We start from the raw sequence: 23164 nt of genomic DNA, 5'->3' as shown, positions 1-23164 counted from the left end.
AAGGACATCGTACAGAATGATGACTGGTCCCCCTGCCTGGTCAAACCGGGCAGCCGTGCGCGCCCAGGAGGAACAACAAGAGGACATACGAAGACGAAAGGAACGAGAATGGGAAGAAACTGAGTCGTTTGAGGAGGGGGGTGACCCAGATGCAGCTTCCTCCGCATCCGAGGATGACTGCTACGATGATGAATACTATGAGAAGTTCCAAAGAGATCAGTTTTCCCCGTTCGAGTGTGCGGCGTCTTTTCAGCAAGCGAAAGACAGGTTGATTCATGCCATAGGCAAATGCTTCGCAGCTTATACTCTAGTGGTCTACAAGCGTCCTTGGCTAGTGAGTCGCTCAACACTCGAGAGGTGTATTGTTGTCTTCACAGGGATACAATGCGACTTCGATGGAGTACTGACAGCAGTACTTGCTAGTACACTTCCCAAACCTGCAACTTCGAGGTAGATCGGTAGCTATCGATCCTCTGTATTGCGTCTCTCACTTCTGTCAGCGCGTTCCCTTGTGGCTGCTGGTTTTGTCTCAGCCGACAGGCTCGGTAGAGAATTTTCGGTGTCGCTCCGGAACGGTAATGTTCAGTATGATCAATTTAGAGTATCGGTGTCCATTTTTCTTGTGAAATTTACTGTCTGACCATCGTCTGTAGGTCATCACTCTCTCTCTCATGGTTTCCCTGCTTCTTGCCATTGGGATTCCACTTCGCCGAGTAGTGAGGGACGGAGAACGACAGTATGCCCTGCCCTGGACTCGTGCTCACAATGTAGGTTAGAAGCCGGGAGTGTGGCTGCCAGGGATACGTTCCTCAGATATCGACGCCTATAAAATCTCAAAATTGCTGGGCGAAACCTGAAAGCGTGTTTTCATCGAGCAAATGTTGACAAGAAAAACGGAGAATCATTTTTATTTGCAGCCCCACTGTGCAGGGGGTGACAGCACCCTTGACAGCGACGGGCACTTCGTTCTCCTATCAAGCGGCCTCTAAAAAGACACAAAAAATTGAAACGCATTCTTAGTTTGAACATCCAGCAAGAAAAGACTGGAAGTAGTTGTACACAAGGATAGTGTCTGGCCAATTCTGTCACCAAAGATAAAATCCACGGCAACGACTTGAAAACGTACGCTAGGATCGCATATGATACTAAAGTGACAGCATTTGTCTGTTTTGTGTAGTGTTCAGGTCTTAGATCGACGTTGTCCGCACATATTAGTATTTTACCTTGAACTGTGAAACGTCATGCAAAGTCTAGCGCAAGTGTATCCCAGCCGTGTACGTTTGGTGGAGTTCAGGACACCGGTGCCGATCGGCGGTTACTGTTCATAAACTGTCCTCGTTATGTTGGCTTCCATTCTGCACAGCCCCCGCCTACAGGATAAAGATTGTTTTCTAGCAGGGGGCCACGTCTCGTCAGTAAAGTATGTTTGTTATCTTTTCTAGGATTCTCTTCTCTATTCGAACATGTTTTACGGCAACCTGACGCGGACCGAGATTATCTACGTCGTCGCAAACGTTGAAGACACGAATCTGCTAACACGTGAATTTCTTGACGCGTTGTGGACGTTCCACCTAGAAATCTTGGAGCTTTCGGTCTCTGTTAAGCCGGAGGAGGAGCTCATAGCAAATACCACTCTCCCACCGCTAATTTTCGATCAACTTGTGGGCGGCCTGGGCGTGCGCGATCCCAACAGACGCCCCCAAGACGACGACTTCTACTGGCCCCGACGGCTGCAAGTCACTGAAAAGGACTTAAACAGCACAAACGGTACTGATTGGACTAACAGGTCCTTCCTTTCTCCCACAATCCTGTCGAGCGGCCCGCAAACGTCCTCTCTTTTGCTGGCACCTGATCTGCTCTCATCTCCATCCGCATCGGTAACGGCAACCGATCTGGGAATTTCCATCATGGAAAATATCTCAAATGATTCCTCGGTCGCTGGCTCTTCTGTCAAGATAATGCCTCCCAGGCCAAGTCGAGATTATTACAATGCTTATCATATGGCATCGCGAGGCAGAGATGAGGCATTTTTTGATAACCAAAAGACTGCAAATGAGACACTCGGGACCCTGCAAAGGGTAGGGAAGGGAGATAGTCTAGAGTCAGACCAGATGCCGGTCGTTCTTCGAAATGAGCAGATCTCCTCAACGATTGGAGAAAGTAAAGTGCTTCATGTTCCGTTTCATATGTCTGGGACACCTGGGGCTTCAGGAAGGGCTCTTGCGGCAGACGGAGGTTTCGGAATGGGTAATTTCGGATGTATTGAGGCATACGCTCCTGCGAAAGACCGAGTCTCCGGTCTCGCCTGCCGGCCACCTCTACCACCTGGCCAGTATGGTTTCTCTAATCTATGTCTGAAGGACAAGGCAGGAGTCTGCAATCCACCTGAAGGGGTGCTCTTCATGTACAACGACCGCAGGTACAACTATGTTGGCAAGTGTAGAGACCGAGTCTTGAGAAGGCCCTTGCAGAAAAACCACAGCAACAAACATCGTTTGCTTTATGAGTACCACTGTTGATGCGTATGCACCACCTGCCCTATAGCATCGAAGGAAAAATTCAGTCAACTCGTTAACATCACTGAAACGAAAAAGCCTGTATATGGTGTCACTTTCATATTTGTTTCCCCAAATGAAGAAGCACTGCAACTCCAGAGCGTTTATCACAGTTTTCATTGGGGATGTTGTGCAGACGAAGACTTTCTCTTTATCCTATAACTCATCTCTGGTCTACGAGACGAGTGGACACACGAGTGCAACCATTCATTCACCAGTTTGCCCCTGCGTATTTACCAAGAGCTGCACTGTATTTGTGTCAAGCTAACCATTCGTATGGAAGTGAAAGAAGCTCTTTCATTGAGCATGCGCCCTCATTCATACCTCACGGTTACGTCCGCCTGAAACGTTCTACTGGATTTGTGGTATGCGTGGCATCTGCACGCAGGGAGTTCGGGCAGCCCCTTGGCTATCCCCGGCACACAAGTTGGGCGCTCGCAACAGAGACAATAACAGAGTTATGGATCAGCCAGAAAGGATTACGACTGAATGGCAATGGGTTTCAGGTTCGTGGAACGTCTGGCTTCGCGCTCCGATACACACTCGCTGACAAGCCGCACATGAGGCCTGTCGCTCGAGCGTGGGAAGCGGCACTGGTTAAGCTGGTTGAAAACTCCCGTTGGCGGTTGCCTGGCGCGTCGATATACTGCAAAACAGACCAGAGCTTGGGTACGGCATGCACAGTTTCGGTACTATATTTCCTGTAAGCACTACGGAAAGCCAAAGGGTGCAGCACATCTAAAAGTACTCACACCACCAGTGAAATTCGCTCCCAGAAAAGCAGCTTCAGGTTGAAATATGCATTCAGTAGGCATTAAGTCAGAAGCTGGAGCCCCATGGGCAAGTCGTACAAAGTTTGTGGATAATCACAACAAGGGATCAGATCATCCTATGGTGGCTCTCGGGAGCCATTTTTTGTAGATGACGTAGAGATATGCATCCCTGTATCCACTCTTTGTGTTTGAAGCAGAGATGTTCGCTCACGATCCTTGTTCGCAGTTGGAATCCAGAATAAGTGTCTTACGATTTGTCGATTTTAGAAGCTGCCCTTTCTCGTCGCTTGCTTGTGTGTGCTTGTTTCTTCCAGAAGAGGGTCTCTCGTCTAGCACCGGCTTCAAGGGGAGCACGGACATTTTGTTTGTCTTAGCTGCAGGGATTCTCATATTTGGCTACGTAGGGTTGGTGACCTTCAGCACGAACCATTTTCGCAGCAAGATGGTCGTGTCTATCATGGGAGCAGCTGCCGCTGCGCTTGGATATTGCGCGGGCGCGGGATTGTGTTACCTTGTGGGTCTCGAACACACGACGACGGCCACCGCGGCGCCTTTCCTTGTAATGGGTATTGGCGTAGACGATGTGTTTGTCATTATCAATTCATATTCGCTCACATTCACAAGAACAGTCGCGAAAGAACGGTTGACAATCACAATGCGAGACTCGGGGTTATCGATCACGATAACAACCTTGACGAGTATAATTAGCTTTGTGATTGGAGCGACGTCCCCATATCTGGCAATTCGAAATTTCTGTTGGATTACCGCTGCTGGTATCGTTGGTGGCTATCTCATGTGCATTACATTTTTCCTCGCATGTCTCTCCATCGACGCATGTTACGAAGAACGTCGTCAGCAAACAATGGCGCGGTGTTGCCTTCTTCCAGTCCGACGACTACCAGACACTGGGATTCAAAGGACAAGAGGCGGAATTTCTCTCGAAAATGAGCATGCGCCAAGAGACATTGAATTGGGCGATGGTAGTAAAAGGAGAGTATCCGTCAATGGCTGGACAGGCGGCCTTCAGTCTTCAGGATTCAGGTTCTCATTACCTTACACCGAGGACGAGAAGTACCTTGCGACTGCCAGGCACTCGTTACTCAATCAGCACGCTACCACAGTGTACGAGTGTGTAACTCTGCAAGTGGCGATGGCGATGACTAAAGGTTGTGGATTATCCGCTCGAAAGCACAAAAGAGGAAGTGACGACGAGAGTTTCAAGTGTTCGTCGAGTCCTACGGAACGGCCAGAAAGAGCACCAAAGAGAGCTCCGAAGAAACGAGCTGCCAAGGCAAAAGCTAAACAGAAGGCCGCTGCAGCTACAAAAAGAAAGGTTGAGAGCGATAGTCTTCAGCACCCAGCCTCTGGATGCGAGAGAGGAGCTTCAACGGCCGCGGAATATGCGCACTCCTCTGCCGTCATCAAGCCCAAGCCGGGCGCCGCGCGGCGTGGTGGTGCTAAAGCGAAGGCAAAGGCTATGCATAAAGGTGTTTTATGGGCAGCTGCCAATCCTGGTACAAGTAAGGTAGTAACGACAGCTGCCGCTCAGCTGAGGAAAGAGGAGGAGTCCAATGAAGCGGCAGGCAAGTCACCGGAGTCGTCGGCAGGCAAACAACCTAAAAATAAGCTAGGCTCTGAGTTGCAACCGGTGAAGCGTGGGAAAAAGGGCGGCACATCGGCACCTTTAGATGTGTCCGCAAGTTCAGAGAAAGGAAGTCACAATTCTGGAGGACAAAAGAAGCGGGCATCTTCGGTGCAACGTGATGAAGCGGCATCTGCCCACCCCACGACACGTGCGAAAGATGAAGTTGCTTCGGTAAAAGTTGAGACACAGCAGATGCCAGATGAATCAGTCTCTTTCTCCAACGGTTCTTCTGATGAAAGCTCTCCCAGCATTGCAGGCAAACGCGTGAATCGACGCTATGGCCAAAGTGGGGTAGCCCGTGCGACATCAAGAGCGGCGGATCGTGGGAGGCGGTGCACAGGCTTTCTAAATAACAAACAGTACACACAAGCCGCACTTACCCGCCAAGGTGGCATCGTAAAAAAAAATAACGGCGCAAAGAGTGCTCGAAGAAATCTAGGACAGGCCAATAAGGGGAGGACACTCCAGACAAGGATCCCCCGCCAGAAACTTGGGGCAACGGGACACCGAGAAGGCCGTCCCTCCGTCTGCCGGAGAGGGTCAGCAAACACATTTCTGGGTTTGCGAGATCCGATAGTCAAGGATCCAGCGACGTTCAATCGCGACGAAGACGATGAAAGCCCCGATCTGTTCGTTCCTGCCGCCTGTGTAGGCGCGCAGGAACAGCCGTTGGGGCTGAAAGAGCAGTTAAAGAAGCTGCTTGACATTGCTGAGAAGCGGCAGCTCGGTGCTCACCAGACTGAAGAGGAAAAGGCAGATGCACAGATTGCCGACGCATTAGGTCCGGTTCTTCAGGGCAAACCTGCCGCAACTGTTGGTCCAGGTGCAGCTGTTGTCCTGGCGATCGAAGAGCAGCTGCGCCAGAATCCGTGCGGTGATGGGCATAACGGTGATGCTCAACAACCGCGGCCGAAGGCAAAAGCCACGTTACGTAGGGTTCGAATGAACAGGAGAACCAGGCGAATCGACCACGAGGGTGACGAAGAGAGTGCAGAGCTCAAAGGAGAAAGCGAAGAAGTGAAACCGCCAGACAGAAGCACACCAGAGAACGTCGTAGACGCTTTCCGGTTGGCTTCTCGTGAGGAGGAGCCGGGCAAGCTACGCTCCCCATGTGATGCTTCAGAGGAAAACAGTACGGGTAGAAAGCAGTTGACAGAGGAACGTGGGAAAGACATGGCAGAAACTAGCCACGACCAGCTCTATGAAGTTGCCGAACTCCCTGTGAATGCAGGAAAAGGCGCGCGGCCACGTAAGAGACACCGCCGCGTGGATCTTCTAAAGATTCTTACTGTCGAAGACCTTGCCGAACCGCCAGGGAACGTTGGCAGAAGGCTGCGGTTGATCGTTCTCCGGACTGTCGGCCGAATGCTGCTGAGCCCGTGGATAAAAGTATTCTTGCTCGGGGGATTCGCCACTTTGTTTGCCGTAGCAGTCGTAGGCTGTGCTAGGCTCAGGAAAGGGCTTGATCCCAGGCATTTATCACCAGATCGCTCCCCGCTCCGAGTTAGTTTTCCACGACAGTTACCAGTGCACTTTGAATCGATGAGGTGGTTCTTTATATGCATTCACATACAGGCAGGCAGTGGTTAACCAACGGTTAGCTAAGATTGTAAGCATGATCCAATAGACTTCACCGAGGGACGGTCACGCGATATAGCAGCACAATGTGTTTCAGACAAATTTTACCAAAGACTCGACAACGAACGAAACCGTTTAAGATTAGCCTCTCCGCCTTACAAAGAAGCTGTTGCCGTGTCTCACAAGTGCAGAACAGCTGTATAGAAGTGGAAAATAAGGTGGCTTCTGGCATACACAACTGCTTGCGTGCCCAGATGCCGCTCCACACGAAGGTGCCATTCCGTTATGTCGAAATGACAGTTCATTATTGAGGAGAATGAAGCACCGATCCCATCCTGCTTTGTCGTTCGCTTCGTTCCACTTAAAACATCTGTATATGTGTGCAATAGAATGCCGCCCACGACTGCCCCCCCCCCCGCCCTTCCAGTTCAAATGCACTCGGGGATGGCAGGGTGCGTCGGTGTAAACGCAAGCGGGTATTCTTCTCCTCCACGAATACCCACTGTCACGGGCGTCGTCATTTTTCGACTTGTCGCAGAAATTCTTCGACGCCCAAGAATACTTTTTCGACAACTACGGAGACCCAGTAAATATTTTCTTCACCAGCCCAAGGGACATTTGTTCACGGACCTTCAAGGTGAGATGCGCAATCAACAAAATGTGCGTACGCGCCGCGGTTTACCTTATGGCTGGTGGTGAGCCTCGGAAGCACAGCGCTCTGCTTCGGCGCTTGATCATTCCTTCACCTCTGCGTCTACGATTACGAAATGGGAAAGCAGTGTGATCTACGAAAGAACAACGGAAGCATATTTCTACCGCCACGCTTGATAGTGTGGACATTTCTGTCGTCAGTAACTTCTCTCACCGTTGTGAACATAAAAGCAAACATAATACGACACTGAATGTGGAGAACGTCGCTTCGGTCTGCAATTTGTTGGGTACGTCTTGCAGTCTGACTATGCATGGTTACACCAGAAGCTGGAATCAAGAGGGTACACACGCCATCTCGTTGACGGACTCCACGTCTTTCTTTCGTCTCCTCTGGGGACTTATGGGCCTGAGAACAACCCTCTCACATGCATGCGGATGTAAGTCGGCAGCTTTGCTCTCCCGCGCGCCCGTTTATCCGTTGCGTTGCCTTTTACGTTACGGAATTCCCTGTTTCGTCGCTGACCATGACAACTGAAAGTGTGAGATGGAACTGTAAGGCATTTCAGTCCCAAGATTCTATGCAGTGCAAGCCTCCGCTGACGAGTAACGACCCGTAAGCATATGCTTTTGTTTGCATGGTTCCTAGTTTTTCTGGTGGAACGGGGCGAGCCGGTGTCGTGCTAGCTTTCGTCAGTATTTGTATACAGATACGTAGTTTACATTCGTGATTATCTACAAGATATGCAGATAAATATATATAAATATATACCTACATATGCATACATACGATCAATTAGTATACCTGTGTGAGTCCCTACCAGATTCATATATGTTTATACACAGTTCAAATCTGCACCCTAACCTGCATCGCCCTTGCCTGACAAGACATGCGCAAAAGGATTATGGTTACTGAAGAGAGACAGCCATTACCTTCCCCGCGAAACAGGCACGGAGCGGCACTGACTCGTATATTTACAAATATGAGACAGGGCCAGCTATTGAGGTCTGTGGTAGACTGACGCAGGTGTCGTCACATGGTTCCTTCTTCTCAGTGTCTTGCGGCCGGTGTTCGCCTAAGGAATTCGTCAGCTCCTGTCACGCAGGAGGGTTTTGTCAGCAGCCACCTTTTTCATGTGTGAGAATAAAAATCGCTGCTGTCTCTTCGTTGTAGCTTGCGTTCATGGCTTCAAACTCCAATAGGGGCGAACTTCGCATCCCAGTTTGCCTGGCAAGGGGAAAACGAGCTCCGGGCTTTTCAAATTCTGCTTATTCCCGTTTATTACCAGACTTCCGAGGAGTCAAGCAATTTCATGCTCGACCTAAGGTGAGGCGCTTTATGAAAACCCGCTTTACTACATCCTCTCAGCAGGATTCCTTTGTATGATACACAAGTGGAATGGGTCATCCCTCCGTGTTGGACTGCCAACCTTGGATGAGTAATTCGATGGCTGTCGCTCGAAAAAAGACATTTGTATGTGGGCGGCTGACTGACGGGTCATGCTTTCCACTCCTTTTCCCTGAATCATATCTGAATAATGCCAACATATTTTCTCCGTGAAAAAGTAGCATGGCATCTGATTCGAGGAGTGTTCGAAGTGGAAACCAGAGGTGTGAGACTAAACCGTCAAAACGGAGAAGTGACGAATTCATAATCAACCACGTATCCAGAACTTCGAAAACGAAACGTAGTTGAGCTTCTTGTGTTTTTCAGACGGGATCTAAAAAGTTTCAAGGCAGCGGATGCTCACGCCTACAACCGGCTTTTTGTCTTCTACGAATCGGACACAAGCATTTTGTCAAGCACTCTCACGAACATGGCGTGGGCTGGCTTTGCCGTTATGCTTGTAAGGCGTCATTGGCAGAGTCATTGGGTCAGTCGGCGCGAGTAGCACAATGCCCTCTTAGTTTAACAGGAATGACCAGGGCGCTGTGCTTCGGGAGATGAGCCGCAGGCGTGCAAATGGGCACAATGACTGTTCGCTCGCCCTGGCTTCCGAAGACGCGCAACAGACACCTAGAAGCGACGCGCTACCCCGTGAAAATAGCGATTTGTATCTGGATAGAATAGTGTATTTTTGAAGACGGCCTGAAGGTTCAGCAGCAGCAGCTTAGCAGGTTGACAGGCAGAGCAGTTTTGAACGCGTTATGACCCACGTGCCGCCTCATTAAAAAGTCCATCAGACTCACTTCCTAATTCGAGATCCTTGCGTTGAGTTTGTCGTCCTGTTTCTCGATATTTTGCATGTACTGTTGGCACAGGTTTCCGTTTTATTGCTACCTTCTCTCTGGAGCGCGACTATGGTTGTCCTAGTCCTTGTCTTGATCGATGTCGCCATCATCGGTTTCATGCACTTCTGGGACCTTCCGCTAAATATGCTCACGATGGTCAACCTCATAATATCTATAGGTGAGGGTTCCCCTGGCTCAGTTGTGAAGGAGAACGGTGCTTTGGCTACGCTTTTTCGGGCGTCGGAACTCTTGCTCGCATACAGTTGTTTGCCGCTTTTGCTCAGCACCTGCTGGGGCAAGGGAGGGTCGACCGTATTCAGTCTATGTCAGATGAGACAGTTAGCCCTGATATAGATATTCACTGGAAACTTTTTTTCACACTTGCTGTCGAAAGCCTCCATTTATGTTTTGCAAATACTCCGTGGTGCTTAGAAAAGAATAGGCAGCTAGCCTTAAGCGGTCTCAGTAACACAAGTCAAGTGTGACTACGGTAAAAAAATTGTCCGATCACTTTAGCTGCGATGACGTTGGCAAGTCTGTCCAGCAGGTCCGCGGGAACAGCTTTCTCTTTGCCTGAGTTTTCTGTAGACCTGGCGTTTCATGTCGTTTAAGTTTCTTTGCTGTACACGTTTCGCGCTTTCCTTTCGCGTGCTCCTATAGTGTGCCTAACAACCATGTGCAGTTCATGGGGGGAACAGTGGTTGTTGAGTTGTTGATTTCGTCCTCGCCTGGCCATCGCAGTTCCTCCCTTCTTTTCCTCATTGCTTCCGGCACAGTTTGTGTTCTTCAGCCTCAGAGATTTCAATTTTCATGGTCTGCTACTGTCTGGTCTCTATCTTCTGGTTTCGTGTGGTCAGGCTTCTCGATTGACTATGCCACTCACATATGCCATACCTTCTGCCACTGCGTTGGGCGGACACGTGACCTAAGGGTTTTCGAGACCCTTGTTCTGATTGGGAATCCAATCTTCCACGGGCTTCTATCAACCCTGCTCGGCGTTTCCGTCCTTGCTTTTACGAGGTCATACGTTCTCCGAGTTTTCTTCAAAATGATGACTCTTGTTCTGTCGCTTGCCTTCGCTCACGGCGTCATCTTGCTTCCTGTGCTTCTCAGTCTCATCGGCCCTATGAATTCGCGGAAGGAACCGGTGAAAGAGGCTTTGAAAAATTTCGTCAAAGGACTGAAAAGGGATAACCGTAGAGAGAATTCAAGGGAGTGCGCGGTGGAATCCCTGCCGTAGTCTGTTTAGTTAGATTTCGACGTAGCGCTTTAGAAATTTAGTGAAACTTAAGCCCCACGTCGTTGGGAGAGCAAAGGTGCTATGACGGCGAAAAACAGTGCACTACGAGTAGGTAAAACGATCGAAGTTGAACTGTAATAAATACTGCTGTGCGCTAAGCTGAGATATGCAGGAATGCAAAAGCGTGAGAAGAGATCATGCCTTTTTTTGAGTTGGAACTCGGTCGGAATTTACTCAGTGGTTAAGTCCCTTACAGTGCCTACAGGTTTTCTGACGAGCTTTTTTATTGTCCAATGTATTTCCTGAAGAATGGTAATGTGCAAAAAATGGTGAGTACTTCATAAATCAGGCCAAATACGATGGATCACAAGCATCTAAATGCAAAACATGTAACGGTCACACGATCATAGCAAGCACGCTCCACTTAGGTGCTTAGTGAATGGAAGAAGTACTGTCTTCATCTGCTGGTCAGAATTGCACTGCGACTGCCTTCCCGTCTTCTCCTCATTTCGGAAGTGAACACAACATCCACATGCTCATACTCGACAAACTCAAGCGCCTAACGAGGACAGGGTTAACAGTCTGTGCTTTTTGGTGAACTGCGAGACAAGACCTCGGTAAACCCGTTCTAGTGCCCCGTAATCGGACTCTAAAGAACAGGCAGCCCACAATGTTGGGTTTCAAGTCTAGAAGTGCTTCCAGACAAGCCCAGTGGTTTGTTTTCCCTGTTCTTTAGATCCTATAGAGGCGGTACGACCACCAACCGAACTAGTAGTCAGGGGTGAAATTTAGCTGCATTGCTCCCGCGGTGCGAACTCCGAAGTGACTAGGGACAGCTGTGAGTTTCAACTGGCGACCCGAGAATTATCGTTTTTCACAGGAAGGCTGATGAACCGGCAAGCATTTCGCTTCCCTGTAGAGACGTACGTGACGCGGTCAGAGACGTCGCATCTGGCGACAAGCCGTGTTGACATTTTGTGCATGGACTTGTGCGTCAGCATACCCTGAAGCAGTGAACGGAGAGAAAAGGCCTACAGAATGGAACGATTTACTGGAGCTTTCAGGTTCAAGGGCGGTACGGGAGCAGTCTAGATTGAACGAATCGTGAATACCTATTTTCGCGTGTTTGTCTCAGCAGTAGATAGACTAGTTTACTCATTCTGACGAATGCTTCCGTTGGAGAAGAGTGGCCAGTCAGCAGGGTTCCCCTGGTCAGGTTCATCTATTTATACTTCTAGTGCAAGGTAATGTCTATATTCCGCTGGTACGCCGTCTGTTAGTTGTGGGTATCGCTTGTCGACTGCAGTTAAGGAGAACGTTGGAGGGGAGGCAGACTTTGAGAAGGGTGATTTTCTCCTCGAATAAGGGGAGGTGCACAGATCTCGCTTCAGGACCACCTACTACACTCAAAGCGACTGCCTTCATTTAACATATGTGCTCACCAAAAGACAAGGACTGAGAAGCAAATGCTGAAAGTTACTTTCGCTGAGAATGAGGAGAAAGCGCAGGGCAACTGCGCGCAACACGACTTATCTCACGCAATTGTGCAGCAAAACTCCTCCTTCTTCAGTTCTCAAGAGTGCGCGTCAAAGCGATCTTCCTCAAAGATCTTGTCATAGACGACCCAGCTGCAAAGAATCACAGTAAAGAGAGCAGGCGGAGAAAAAGGAAACGTGACTTGATTCGTTCGCTGCCGCCCCTCAAGGATGACATGCATGCGCATGCGCGTCCATGCAGAGATGCCTTTTCTCTCTTGCCTCCATAGAAAAAACAGAGTTCACGTACAAGTTCGTCTTGGCTGCCGCAGAGGACTCTGATTTGCGAGATGCTGCCTTCTGCTGACCTATCAAAGGCAGTTTTACCTGCTCTTTCGGGACTTTTTTAGACTCGTTTTCCTCGCGCTTGTTCCCGCCGAGTTTCTCTTTGCTGGCAAGCGCCGCGGTGTCTGCTGTGCATCTAAATCCAAGTTTCTACTACATTTCGTTCTCCTCTTTCTTTCCAAGCCTCCACACATGTATATACGTTTAAATATCTGTACGTATGCATGGTAGGGGGCCTTGCTGCGCGTTTGCGCTGTACACGCATCCCGAAACCCACGGTACACTTTCTGGTTTCTTCAACTAATAGGAGGGTCTAAGCACCTCAACAAGAGTCGTCACTGATTCTCTGTTTGCACTCGTTATTCTTCCGTTTTCCCCCTTGTGGTGTTTCGAGTATTTTCGCTCTTTCTGAGCTGCCCGGGGCTTGTAGCTGACGGCTGCTCTTCTTCGAGAAGCGCCTTTTTGAGTCTTTCATTCCCTGTAGCGGCTTCCCAAGGCAATCCCAGTTAGTCAAAATAAAGCGGATGGAGGGCAGCGCTCTGCACAAGCTGCGTCGAGCGGGACCGCCCCCGTCGCGCCGCATGCAGACATCCAAAGGTACAGACCAAGCAAAGGGAAAGCTCTTGGCTTCGCATGAAGCGGCAAAAGCCAAGAGAAACGCCACAAAAGGCGGCGCCAAGACAGTCGCAGCCTTCAAACGCTCAATGCATTGCACTGGTGTGAAGGGAAAGAATGTCTTGTCCCACAAGTCAAAACTTAGCCGAAAGTCTCCCTCTCGAGGCAAGGCGCTGCTGCACGGTGTGAGTGAGAGCGACGACGAGGACGAAGAGGAAGAAGACGAAGATGAGGAAGACGAAGAGGAAGAAGACAGAGAAGCGGGAGACGAGGAGGACTTTGAAGCAGAGGAGGAAGAGGAAGACGGGGAAGAAGGCGAAGAAAGTAACAAAGTTAGTGAAGAGGAGGATCGTGCCGAGGAGGACCAAGACGCAGGAGAGGAAGACAGTGATTCTGAAGAGGATGCAGATGACCAACAGGTCACAGATGAAGCTGCGCGTACAATGAAGGGAAGGCGAAACAATTCTTCATATTCGTGTACTCCTTCTCGCAGGAAGAGAGCAGGAGACGAAAGTGGAGCCATTCCGGGAAGCCTGGCAATGTCTCCTTCCGTGGAGAAACGAAGGAGGGCGGGGGATGCAGCTGTCGCTGACGACTCTTCTTTTTCTCAGCCGAGAGAGAATGAGGAAGAGCCAGCTGCGGCAGGCTCTCCCTGGTTAGGGGTCGAGAACGCGCCGACATTCGCCTCTCTGGGTGTGCCGCCAGCTTTGATTCGAACAGCGGCTTCTCTTCACATTTTCCATCCGTCGCCGATTCAAGTCCTTTCTCTGCCGCATACTCTGCGCGGGAAGAACGTTTGCGGCCTCGCACCGACGGGGAGCGGCAAGACACTCGGCTACTGCTGGCCTCTCCTTCAGAGAATCGGGCGAGGCGACGGTCACGCTTTCATGGGTCTCGTCTTGCTGCCTGCGCGAGAACTCGCGATTCAAGTAAGCGTGTATGCGCCCGAGGCGTCCAGCGTCTACTTGAAAAACGTCGGTCCGACGGCGATGCAAGTTCCAGAGGCAAGGAACTAGGCGTCTCCCCGGCGGTCTTTCGCTCGCCTGTGCCAGTGGTTGCATAACGTTCCAATCTCGTTTCACCTGCATGATGCCTGTGGATAGGTGCAAAAGGATTCCGACTGCATCATAACACTCAGGCTTGTTTATTCTGGTACGCGGAGAAGTCTGGCAGTCTGCACGCCAATGGGTAGAGCGAACCCGCCGGGTCACCCGAATGTCCATACGCCTGATCCGCACAGCAATAGATGTGCATGTTTGTCATGGCGAAGGGTACCCGCGCGGGGGTTGTAGTGTAACCCCGTAGTCTGGCCATGGAGTCCGCGGTTGGCTGTCGTGGCTGTTTCGGATCTTTCTGTGTTTTGGGGTTTCCCTTTTCTTTCCTGTTTCAGGTCCTCGATCAGTTCCGAATCTACGGAGTCCAGCTGGGGGTGCGTGTATGTCTGCTTCTGGGCGGGCGGGACCTCGTGGAGGAAGGCAAGCTGCTAGACCAGTGCCCGCACATTGTGATCGCGACCCCGGGGCGGATGTCGGACCACGTGCAGAACGATCCGTTGCGGATGAAAAAGCGGCTTTCTCTAGTGGACGTTTTGGTCCTGGACGAGGCGGACCGCCTTCTCTCCGACGAATTCGAAGACGACTTGAAAACCATTCTTTCTTGTGTGCCCACTTCCTCTCAAGGCCGCCAGACCTTGCTGTTTTCTGCCACCGTCAGCCCGGCGTTGCTGGCGCTACAGCGACGGTTCGGGGACGACGCGATGCCGCTGGTCGATGCTCATCCGACAGACCAGCCCGCGCTGCCGAATCTATCCCATTTCTACATGTTTGTTCCCACGCGCATGCAGCCGATCTATTTGCTGTATCTTCTGGAGCACACCTCGCCGTTCTGCTCGGACAGGGGCATCGTGTTCGCGGGGTCTGTGCGCCAGACTCAGCAGATCTGCACCGCCCTAGAGATTTTGAAGCAGTCAGCCACGCCGCTTCACTCGCTCATGGAGCAGCGCAAGCGCGTCGCGTGTTTGGAGAAATTCCGCAGCGAAACCTCAAGGCTGCTTATCTGCACGGACGTCGCCGGCAGGGGTCTTGACCTCCCGCGAGTCGAGTTCGTCATCAACATGCAAGTCCCAGGAAAGGCGCAGGATTATGTTCACCGGACTGGGCGTACAGCCCGAGCAGGCCGGAAGGGGGTCGCTCTGACATTCGTGGTAAGGCGGCGTGGACAGCGCGGAAAAACAGAGGGAGGGTATTCACGGCAGGCACACCCAAGAGAAGCTATACTCTGTGTGACGGGTTCTCTGCGTTTCTGCCGTGCGGTGGACACTTGATATGCGCGTCAAGTGTTCTGAGATAGGAGCGCGCCAGGGGTGGCGGGATGTCCGTGTCCTGTGTAGACTAAGTTAGATTACTTTTGAGTGTGCATATTCGAGCGACACGGTAGAATCTATACGGGCAGGGCGACACAAGCAGGTGGCATCTGTGAACTGCTGCTGGCGAGTGAAGAAACTAGTTGGTTGATTCTCTACGATGCTGTGATATTCTTTGCCTGCAGGATCCCAAGTCTGTCAGGGCTGTTCACCGGATCGAGGCACTGATCAATACCCAGTTGCAGCCTTTGCCGTCGATAAACGAACAGGACGTTTTGAAGTTCTTGAGCAATTACAGCAAGGTTGTGCAGAAATCGCTTCTGTTTTTGAATGAAATAGGTTTCGACGAGAAGGCCGAACAACATGAAGAATACACAAAAGCTTTCAAGGAAGCGCGAAGGAAACGCCGTGCCCAGAAAGCAGAAATCGCCAATGTCGTCCATGTTTGACTGCGTTCTCTATCTCCACGTACCGTCGCGGACCGAACTTTTCTCTCGTTTTTGAACTGACTTACAACATCGTAACCACTATTTCGTTGAGTGCCACCTGGGCGGAATCTGCAAAAGTTAGACTTCTTAACGAGAAATGCGCGGTGGCAGTTTTTGCCGCCGTCGTAGAACCCCGGCCAAGCCGTCAGTTCTTTGGGCAACTTATCTCTTGACTCAGTTCTCGACAGAAAGCCTGAACTTTCTGGGGTTGAAACAATTTTTCCGTTCGTATGCAGAAGCATCCAAACAAAGTAGTGGATCGGGAAGGACTGAGGTATGTGGAACGGCACAGCGCGTTTCAAGTCTGCCCCGGGTATCGTTTTTTGCACGTCATGGTCTTCTAGCCGCTAGAGTGCAACTGAAAGTTAGTGGAGCATCGTAAGCGAAAGTGCTGGCGGACTTGTGCCATTACGTGTCACGCAGCTTATCCGCATTCAACAGGATTTGCGTCACCAACGGCAAATCTACAGACTAACATCCACTCCCGCCTTGCATGAGGATTGAAGGTGGAAGCGACAAGCTATTCGCATGTATCTCTTCCCAGCGGATGCATGAGTTTCGTTTGTGTCTTCATCGTGCTGTTGAAAAACCGCATCTCGGATCTCTTTCGAAGGAGAGCAGGGCGCGTTCGCGCACCCCTCTTCATTCACTCGTAGAGCGACCTACGTGCGCATATATAGCTGCGTATTCAAACAGATCTCGAGCGGGAGAGTCTGGGTCGCCCCGCTGGCACATTTTGAAGTAGCCTAGTATGAAACAGCAGTGTCTGTGTCTCAGAAAATCTCTCTGGTGTTAGGAAAGTCACTTGCTGCCTATTGTAGCCGAAGGCTCTGCGTGTAGACTCTCTCTTCGCTCTTTGCCGTTCGTTTCCAGGATTCTCTCTGATCTCTTCGTGATCTCTTTGGATCGATATCCAGGGCTCCGGAGAGCCTAGCGCAACCCCAAAGAAGAGCTTTCCCCGTCTGACAAACTGAATTTCAAGATGGGACCTGGTAACTATCCATATGTATCAAGTTCTAACACGGCAGTTACCATATGATTTGCCCAAACATATGAGCTTTCCTCAGGAAAAGATAGTGTGTAGAAACCTAATAGTTCATTTTTTTGTCCAGTCGGGAGTCTAACTTCTGTTGTTTTGTCCAGCGTCAACACCAGAAAAATAGCGTCTGCGCCAGTATGGCGCATCAATACAGTGTGGCATAAGTTGCAGACAAACTGGAACTGATTATGCTATGCCGTGTCACCCTAGCGAGCCACGGGCAGTAACGCAGATTCCATCCCCCGCAGATTTTCTCTGCAGACGGCGTGCATGGCACGCCATTTGAAAAAGTGCGTTGGACAGCAGCAGCGCCTGACAGTTTGCAATTCTCTGTTCGCGCGACAGAGGATGAGGGCTGAGTGAACAAAGCAGTGTTGAGTGACCTGTAGTAGCCGATCCACCATCTGATTTGGAGAGTGTTTGTAAGCTGAGTTACAAGTTGCTGGTCTCGCTGCCGTGGAAACCCCCTGTGACCTTCAAGCATCCCCCGGCTCTCGCGCCTGCCAAAGGAACCGTTCACATGGATCTTCTGGATCCTCTCCACAACTCGCAATCAATTTTTTGTAATTAATGATCTCTGTCGTTACAATGATGTACCGTCGACGCGGGGGCGCCTTGGCAGGTGGCGCCGCACCGAGGCGCTGGTCCTCGAGAAACTGTTGGTGCTTCGCGATCTCCATTTCGTTAAGTCTGCGAATTGCAGCGATCTCAGCGTAGGTGACCCCGCCGAGGTACATGACCATGACGGTTGTCACGTTAGAGTTGCCCTCGCCTTCAGACAAGTCCGCTCTCTGCTCGCGCTGCTGGAGCTCGAGAAGCTTCTGCTGTGAAGCCTGCAGCGACCCGGAAGGCGACTGTTGCTGCTGCTGGCGGACCTCCATCGCCGGGCCCCACAGCAAAGACAAAATGTGCGGGATCGAGCGCCAGCCGTTCGGCTGCTCATGCAGGAACTGCAAAAGGCTGCGAGACACGCATGCGCACGCAACAGGACACTTTCCGAAAGGTGTGAGAAGAAAGTCTTCTCTCCTAAACGGATGTCTGTAGCACGGTTTAGTATTTCTCTCTGTAGATCCCACACCAAAATTGTGTGCGGCAACGGCGTCCATCGGGCCGCCACATAGCACGAGCGCGGAACGCATTCTTTTTGGCAAAACCGAAACACATGTTTCGCTTCTGCGTCAAAGTCTAAGGATGGCCACATGGACACAACTGGGCAAGCGGTTTCTTCTCCGAAACGGTGCAGCATATTCTCATCGCAACCAGCACCCGATATGGCGGACAACTAGGCTCCTTGCTGTAACGAGCAACACAAAAAAAAAACACCCTTAGCCGCCCCCCCGTTGTTCTAAAAAGACCTTTCAGGGGCTCTTAAATATGGGCGCCAGGGCAGGCAACGGTGAGCTACGCAGCGAGGTGTGAGAGTATTGCGGAGCCGAGTAGCTGCCTCCCCGCCGTCCCTCTAGCTTGCTGTTGTTGTCGCCGACTGAGCATCCAAACCTACAAACTTGTGTGACTGCATCTCTAAGCTCCTCCTGGCCACGATACCATGTGAAAAAACTGTTGACGTACGCACAACACTCGTGTCAACGGATAGGTGTCTGAGCCCTCCAGGTCAGTTTCCACTGCGCGTACGTCGCTGTTCCCTCACCGAACTGAGAGTGGTGCATATCCTGAGCAAGCGTACGCGATGTCGTGGACAGACTGTTCCTCCTCTACTATCAGGTTGCATTCTTTTTTCAGGGTCTTCCAGCTGCCAAGGGTGTTGCCGCCCTTTCCCCCCGCAGTGCTGCCTCCGGCGCCTACGCCGTCCGCCTGCCGGAGGAGACCGACCCTTTGCAGGTGGGCCATGCGGACGGCTTCTCGAATGCCGTGCTGCTGAATCAAGCCCTTTCTGAGGCCTTCAAGTTGCTTGCCTTTGAGGCCGCCGTTGACAACCGAGGCCAGACACAGGAGACGGTAGACGTCTTCAACGCAAGGCGCGGCTGCGGGCTTCGCGGGGTGGGAAAGGCCCGCGGGGGGTCCGCCGGCATCGAGCGCCCGGGGGCCAGTGGAGCCCAGCGGCGCCCCAGGCGAGGCCCACCAGAGGCCGCCGGAGGGGGCGGAGGCGTCGACCATGTTTTCCAGCTCGGTCAGGACTGCGGCGCTGAGAGTCGCGCCGGCACTGCTGGAGCTTGTGGCGCTGCCGGTCTGCAGGAGTTCGTCCTCCAGCGTGAGGCGTCGGAAGAAGGCAGGGTCCTTCGTCACAGAGGCGAGGAAGGAAGCGAGCCGGACGTGCAGCGACAGCGACGAGTGCTCTTGCTGCTTCACCTTGAACTTGTTCATGAAGACAGATATTTCCTGAATGGACCGCAGCTCGTCCTTCTCTTTGTACGTCTGCTGAATCTCGTTCGCAACGCGGTGAAGGTGCGCACCGAGCGCCGACTGGTGCAGGTCGCGCAGCGTCGCGAAGAGACCGTCGGAAAATAGAGGGACCTTCTGGCGGCGCCCACAGGGCAGCAAGACCGGAAATCCCTTCGGACCCGAACCCCGGGCACCTCCTGGCCCACCGTTTCCCGGACCGCCACCCCCCGCCCCCCCAGCCTGCTTCTGCTGCAGGAGCTGCTGCGGTACTTCCACAGCTGCGGCGTCGATGCCGAAAACCGCGTCCAGGAGCGCCTCGTAGGTGAAGGCCGAGCACAGCGGCGTGATGAGGTCCGAGCGTCGATCCACGAGGACCAGCATGTCGACACTCGGGACTGCGGGCCCTGTAGACGCCGCAGTCCTAGCGCGCGTGGAGACTGTCTCGGAATGCGCCGCGTCACCCTGGCTGGGCGGAGCTGCGCAACAACCAGCGGGTTCTGCGAGAGGTTCCGGCCCAGCGCCCTGTCCCCGGTTCGCTGCATCTGCGTCAACCCCCTTTTTATCTGAAGTGTTCGTCTCCGCCTTGTTCCAAGGCATTGTCCGAGGCCCGCTCGCCCTGTCCTTCCCCGCGCGTGCATTTGCGGGGGTCTCGTCGCTCACCTGGTGGGGCCGCATCTGGGCGTCGGCGCCGTCGACGGGATCTGGCGGACCTCCGAGGTCTTCCTTGCTCAAGACGAAGCGGACGGGGGGGGCGACGGGCACGAGCTGTTCAAGCACCTCGCCGTTGCCGTCTTCGAGGAGCCCGCCCGCCGGGTCAAAAGCCCCCCGGCCCGGATTCCTGCCTCCAGCGCCACCCCACAAGTCGCTCCCTGTTGTGGCGGCGGCCTCGCCCCAGATGGCCTGCTGCTGGGCAGCGGCCTGCTTCTCCTTGCGCTGTTGAATGAGGTGGTCCGCAACGGTTTTGGCGGCGCTGCCTAGACAGCGCAGGTGAGGAATGACCGCGTTCTTCAGCTCTTGCTGGAGGAGCTGGACGGCCGCGGCCGCATGCAGACAAGGGGACGGGTCGCCGAAGACATGGATGTCGCGAAACGAGTTCGGGAGCTCCAGAGACAAAACGTCCGGGGCGAGTGGGAAGAAGTAGATCGGGCAACCCGCCACAGTCGTGCTCTCGAGGTTCAGCTGGAGCGTCGAAGCCGGAGCCCCGGGTGCCGCTCCAGGTGCGCTGAAGAGCAGCGAGTTGGTGAGCGCCGCCGGCAGACTGCCCAGATTGGACATGAGCGACGAAGACGCTGACGCGCCGGAGAGGGCGGGCGGTAGCGGTGGGGGGTTCGAGAGCAGCCGCCGCAACTCGTTCGCAAGGAAGTCTGAAGCGGAGGGCACGAAAAGCACCACGTAGTGGCGCCCCGACGGTGAGAAGCAAGACGGGGCTGGGAAGGCCGAGAAGGACGAGGCCGCGGACGAAGACAGCGAAGGCGGCTGTGTCGGCTGGTACGTCTTCTCGATGAAGTGAATGTGCTGCACGAGGAGCGGCAGAAGCGCGAGGCGAGGCCGACACACAAAGAGAACGAACGGCGCGGCTGCAGCGCCCGCAGACAAGGAATTTGCCGGGACTGGAAACGTGCAAACCGGGTAGCAGCGATCGACCCCATGCTGCTGGAGCGTCGGAGCGTCTACCAACAGCGACAAAGGCCCTGCGAGTTTCTCGTCCAGCAAAAGAAACTTCCGCCCCACCAGCGTGCTCAGAGAGTCCAAGAAACAGCGCCGAGAAAACGCAATTATCGGAGTTGTCACCGCCGATGCGGCCGCGACGGCGGCCGCCGAACTTCCAGAGAAAGAAGGCTGGGAGGTAGAGACACACGACGTCGGAGTGCCGGGGGCAGGAGCGCGTGGCGCCCTCGCCCCCACTTCAGACGAGGTCGTGGCATGAGAGGAAACCGGCCCGAGAGCGAACTGGGAGCGAGGGCTGTGCGACGGGAAGGAAATCATGGCGACAGAAAACAAAGACGGAGAGTAGGGCAGAGAAGAAGCACTCGAGGCTCTGGTACTGTTGCGGGGGGCTTTCTTAAAGGGACAAAAAGGCGGCTGCCAAAAACAACGCTCTAGGTTTGGGTTTTCGCTACGAGTTCTCGAAGCGCTTCGGTGGAGATGACCGCTTGTGGCAGCGACTTCAAACACGAACTCGTTGCGTAACTGGCTGGCGAGCCATCGCAAAAGACAGAGATGGAAATTTAAAACTGCCTTTTTCACGTGGGAGTTGTGTCTCACGCGGTATCAAGCCGTGGCTTCCTTGCGGCATTGTGCTCACGAACACACCGCTACCGAGGGGCGGCACCCCGGCGGTTTGTGCCAGAACTCGAATTGCCTCCCCTTAAGGCGATAAGAGTTGAACGCAGAAAGTCCATTCTTCGATCGGCCTCACGGATGAGGGAAAACCTGGACGTGGAGCAACATGGGGGAGAAGTGGCTCGGCTACACACTGCAAACTGGACGATCTGGAGGGGAGTTTCGGATCAAGAACCTAAGACTTCTGCAAGAAGACACATGACGGAGCAGTTTTCTCAGAAAGGTGTGCAGCTATTGAAGCCACTGATAAAAAGAGTCAGTGGGGTACACGAAATATAACGCGTGTTCCTCAGTGGCTTTCGCTTTCGTAAAAACTAGTACAGCGTGGCGCGCTATTCCTTTTATCTGGCTGCTGTGGTGACCTGCAACCGGTAAAGACATGCAAATGCATGCAGGAAGCGTCCGTTACGGCTCACGGCGAGAGAGCTTGCGATAGGCTGTTAGGTAAGATCGTCTGCGATTGACAAGCCAGTCATCTGAATTACTACGTGTGACGATATAATGGGCTGTTCTTCGTTGGGTTCATGTCTTCTGCGTAAAAGACCCATGCCCGCCACAAGGCCGGGGACCAGTCGGCCTCACCTCCGTCCTTGACCGTTCCCCAAAAAGCCGCGCTCCTCTAAATCATTGGCTCATTTCACAAAAATAAAGGATCTGCCTGAGGTGCTTGGTTCAGCTGACTTTCTGGTGTCCCCCCCTATGCTCTTCTTCACGGGTAACAGACACCTCTTCGGAGGCGAGTGAAACCTTCCTGTGCAAGCAAGACTACACCTGATCGCGGCAAAAACGTGAACTACTACATGGTGGGAATGCCGTCAAAGAAAGTTGTATCGGGTACTACTCCCAACACGCTGGGGGAGTTTTTCAGTCCTTGGCATAACATTGTTCGCCCCCTCATATTCCCATAGTTTTGAAAGGGAGGGGTAACTTCAAGAGGTAACAGTGAAGCCACAGTGTCGGCAGTTGGAGAACAGGATCGCTGCCTAACTCAGTAGATAAGTGTGATTCGAGAGCAGATCTTAGCCAGTGTTCAAGACCGCAGTCCGACGGTGACTTGTCTAGCACAAACTGTGGGGAAGTGCGCTCAGAGCGAACTGTCAGGAAGCGCTCACTGTTTCCGTTATGCTGACACCAGCATCCCGAGAGCGCCGATGCAACGGCTATGGCAGCAGCAGGGTCCACTGCGGGTAGTAGAGTAGCGAAGCTCTCGACACTCGAAACGAGAATTTAATCCAGAAGAAAGAGGAGGATTCGATTTCGTGGTGTCTGGAATCAAGAAACTACTAAGGTGTACATGTGGAGCACAGGAGTCCACGGGAGAGGGGCTAACATACGTCAGAAGTGTCTATTTAGAACGGGCATTGCTGAGTTCTCATGGAACCAATACTAGTTGAGCTTTCGCTGCCCTGCTCTTAGCAATACAGTGAATGACAGAAAAAAGTCGCGGGGCCGTGCACACAGCTTCTGAGGTTTTTTCTCGCCGAGT

The 23164-nt window shown here is 52.6% G+C and overlaps 4 protein-coding genes across 4 annotated transcripts; 3 read left to right on the top strand and 1 right to left on the bottom strand.

Moving 5' to 3' along the window:
* Window positions 1–19: 19 nt before the first annotated feature.
* TGME49_295020 (Sterol-sensing domain of SREBP cleavage-activation domain-containing protein) lies at window positions 20–6563 on the top strand (the record flags this gene model as incomplete). Its single annotated transcript, XM_018782256.1, has 5 exons — window positions 20–334; window positions 654–767; window positions 1443–2419; window positions 2944–3224; window positions 3643–6563. The coding sequence occupies 5 exons, from the start codon at window positions 20–22 to the stop codon at window positions 6561–6563; spliced, it is 4608 nt and encodes a 1535-aa protein (XP_018638560.1).
* A 526-nt stretch (window positions 6564–7089) lies between these two features.
* Window positions 7090–11244, top strand: TGME49_295015 (patched family protein). The gene is made up of 6 exons (XM_002370230.2): window positions 7090–7188; window positions 7503–7639; window positions 8374–8526; window positions 8914–9046; window positions 9462–9609; window positions 10289–11244. Exons 2-6 carry the CDS (start codon window positions 7632–7634, stop codon window positions 10669–10671), a joined length of 825 nt encoding a protein of 274 aa, XP_002370271.2. The 5' UTR covers window positions 7090–7188; window positions 7503–7631; the 3' UTR covers window positions 10672–11244.
* Window positions 11245–12452: 1208 nt separating this feature from the next.
* On the top strand, window positions 12453–15952 carry TGME49_295010 (DEAD/DEAH box helicase domain-containing protein). The gene is made up of 3 exons (XM_002370229.2): window positions 12453–14035; window positions 14497–15309; window positions 15654–15952. The coding sequence occupies exons 1-3, from the start codon at window positions 13016–13018 to the stop codon at window positions 15915–15917; spliced, it is 2097 nt and encodes a 698-aa protein (XP_002370270.1). The 5' UTR covers window positions 12453–13015; the 3' UTR covers window positions 15918–15952.
* A 1356-nt stretch (window positions 15953–17308) lies between these two features.
* Window positions 17309–21949, bottom strand: TGME49_295000 (hypothetical protein). The gene is made up of 2 exons (XM_002370228.2): window positions 18644–21949; window positions 17309–17955 (listed from the first exon to the last, which is right to left on the bottom strand). Exons 1-2 carry the CDS (start codon window positions 21319–21321, stop codon window positions 17472–17474), a joined length of 3162 nt encoding a protein of 1053 aa, XP_002370269.1. The 5' UTR covers window positions 21322–21949; the 3' UTR covers window positions 17309–17471.
* Between the last annotated feature and the right edge of the window lie 1215 nt (window positions 21950–23164).

The sequence above is a fragment of the Toxoplasma gondii genome, chromosome Ia, assembly GCF_000006565.2.
Source record: "Toxoplasma gondii ME49 chromosome Ia, whole genome shotgun sequence".
Lineage (NCBI taxonomy): Eukaryota > Apicomplexa > Conoidasida > Eucoccidiorida > Sarcocystidae > Toxoplasma > Toxoplasma gondii.
Note: the sequence above shows the minus strand (reverse complement) of the source record. Positions and strands in the feature narration are given on the sequence as shown.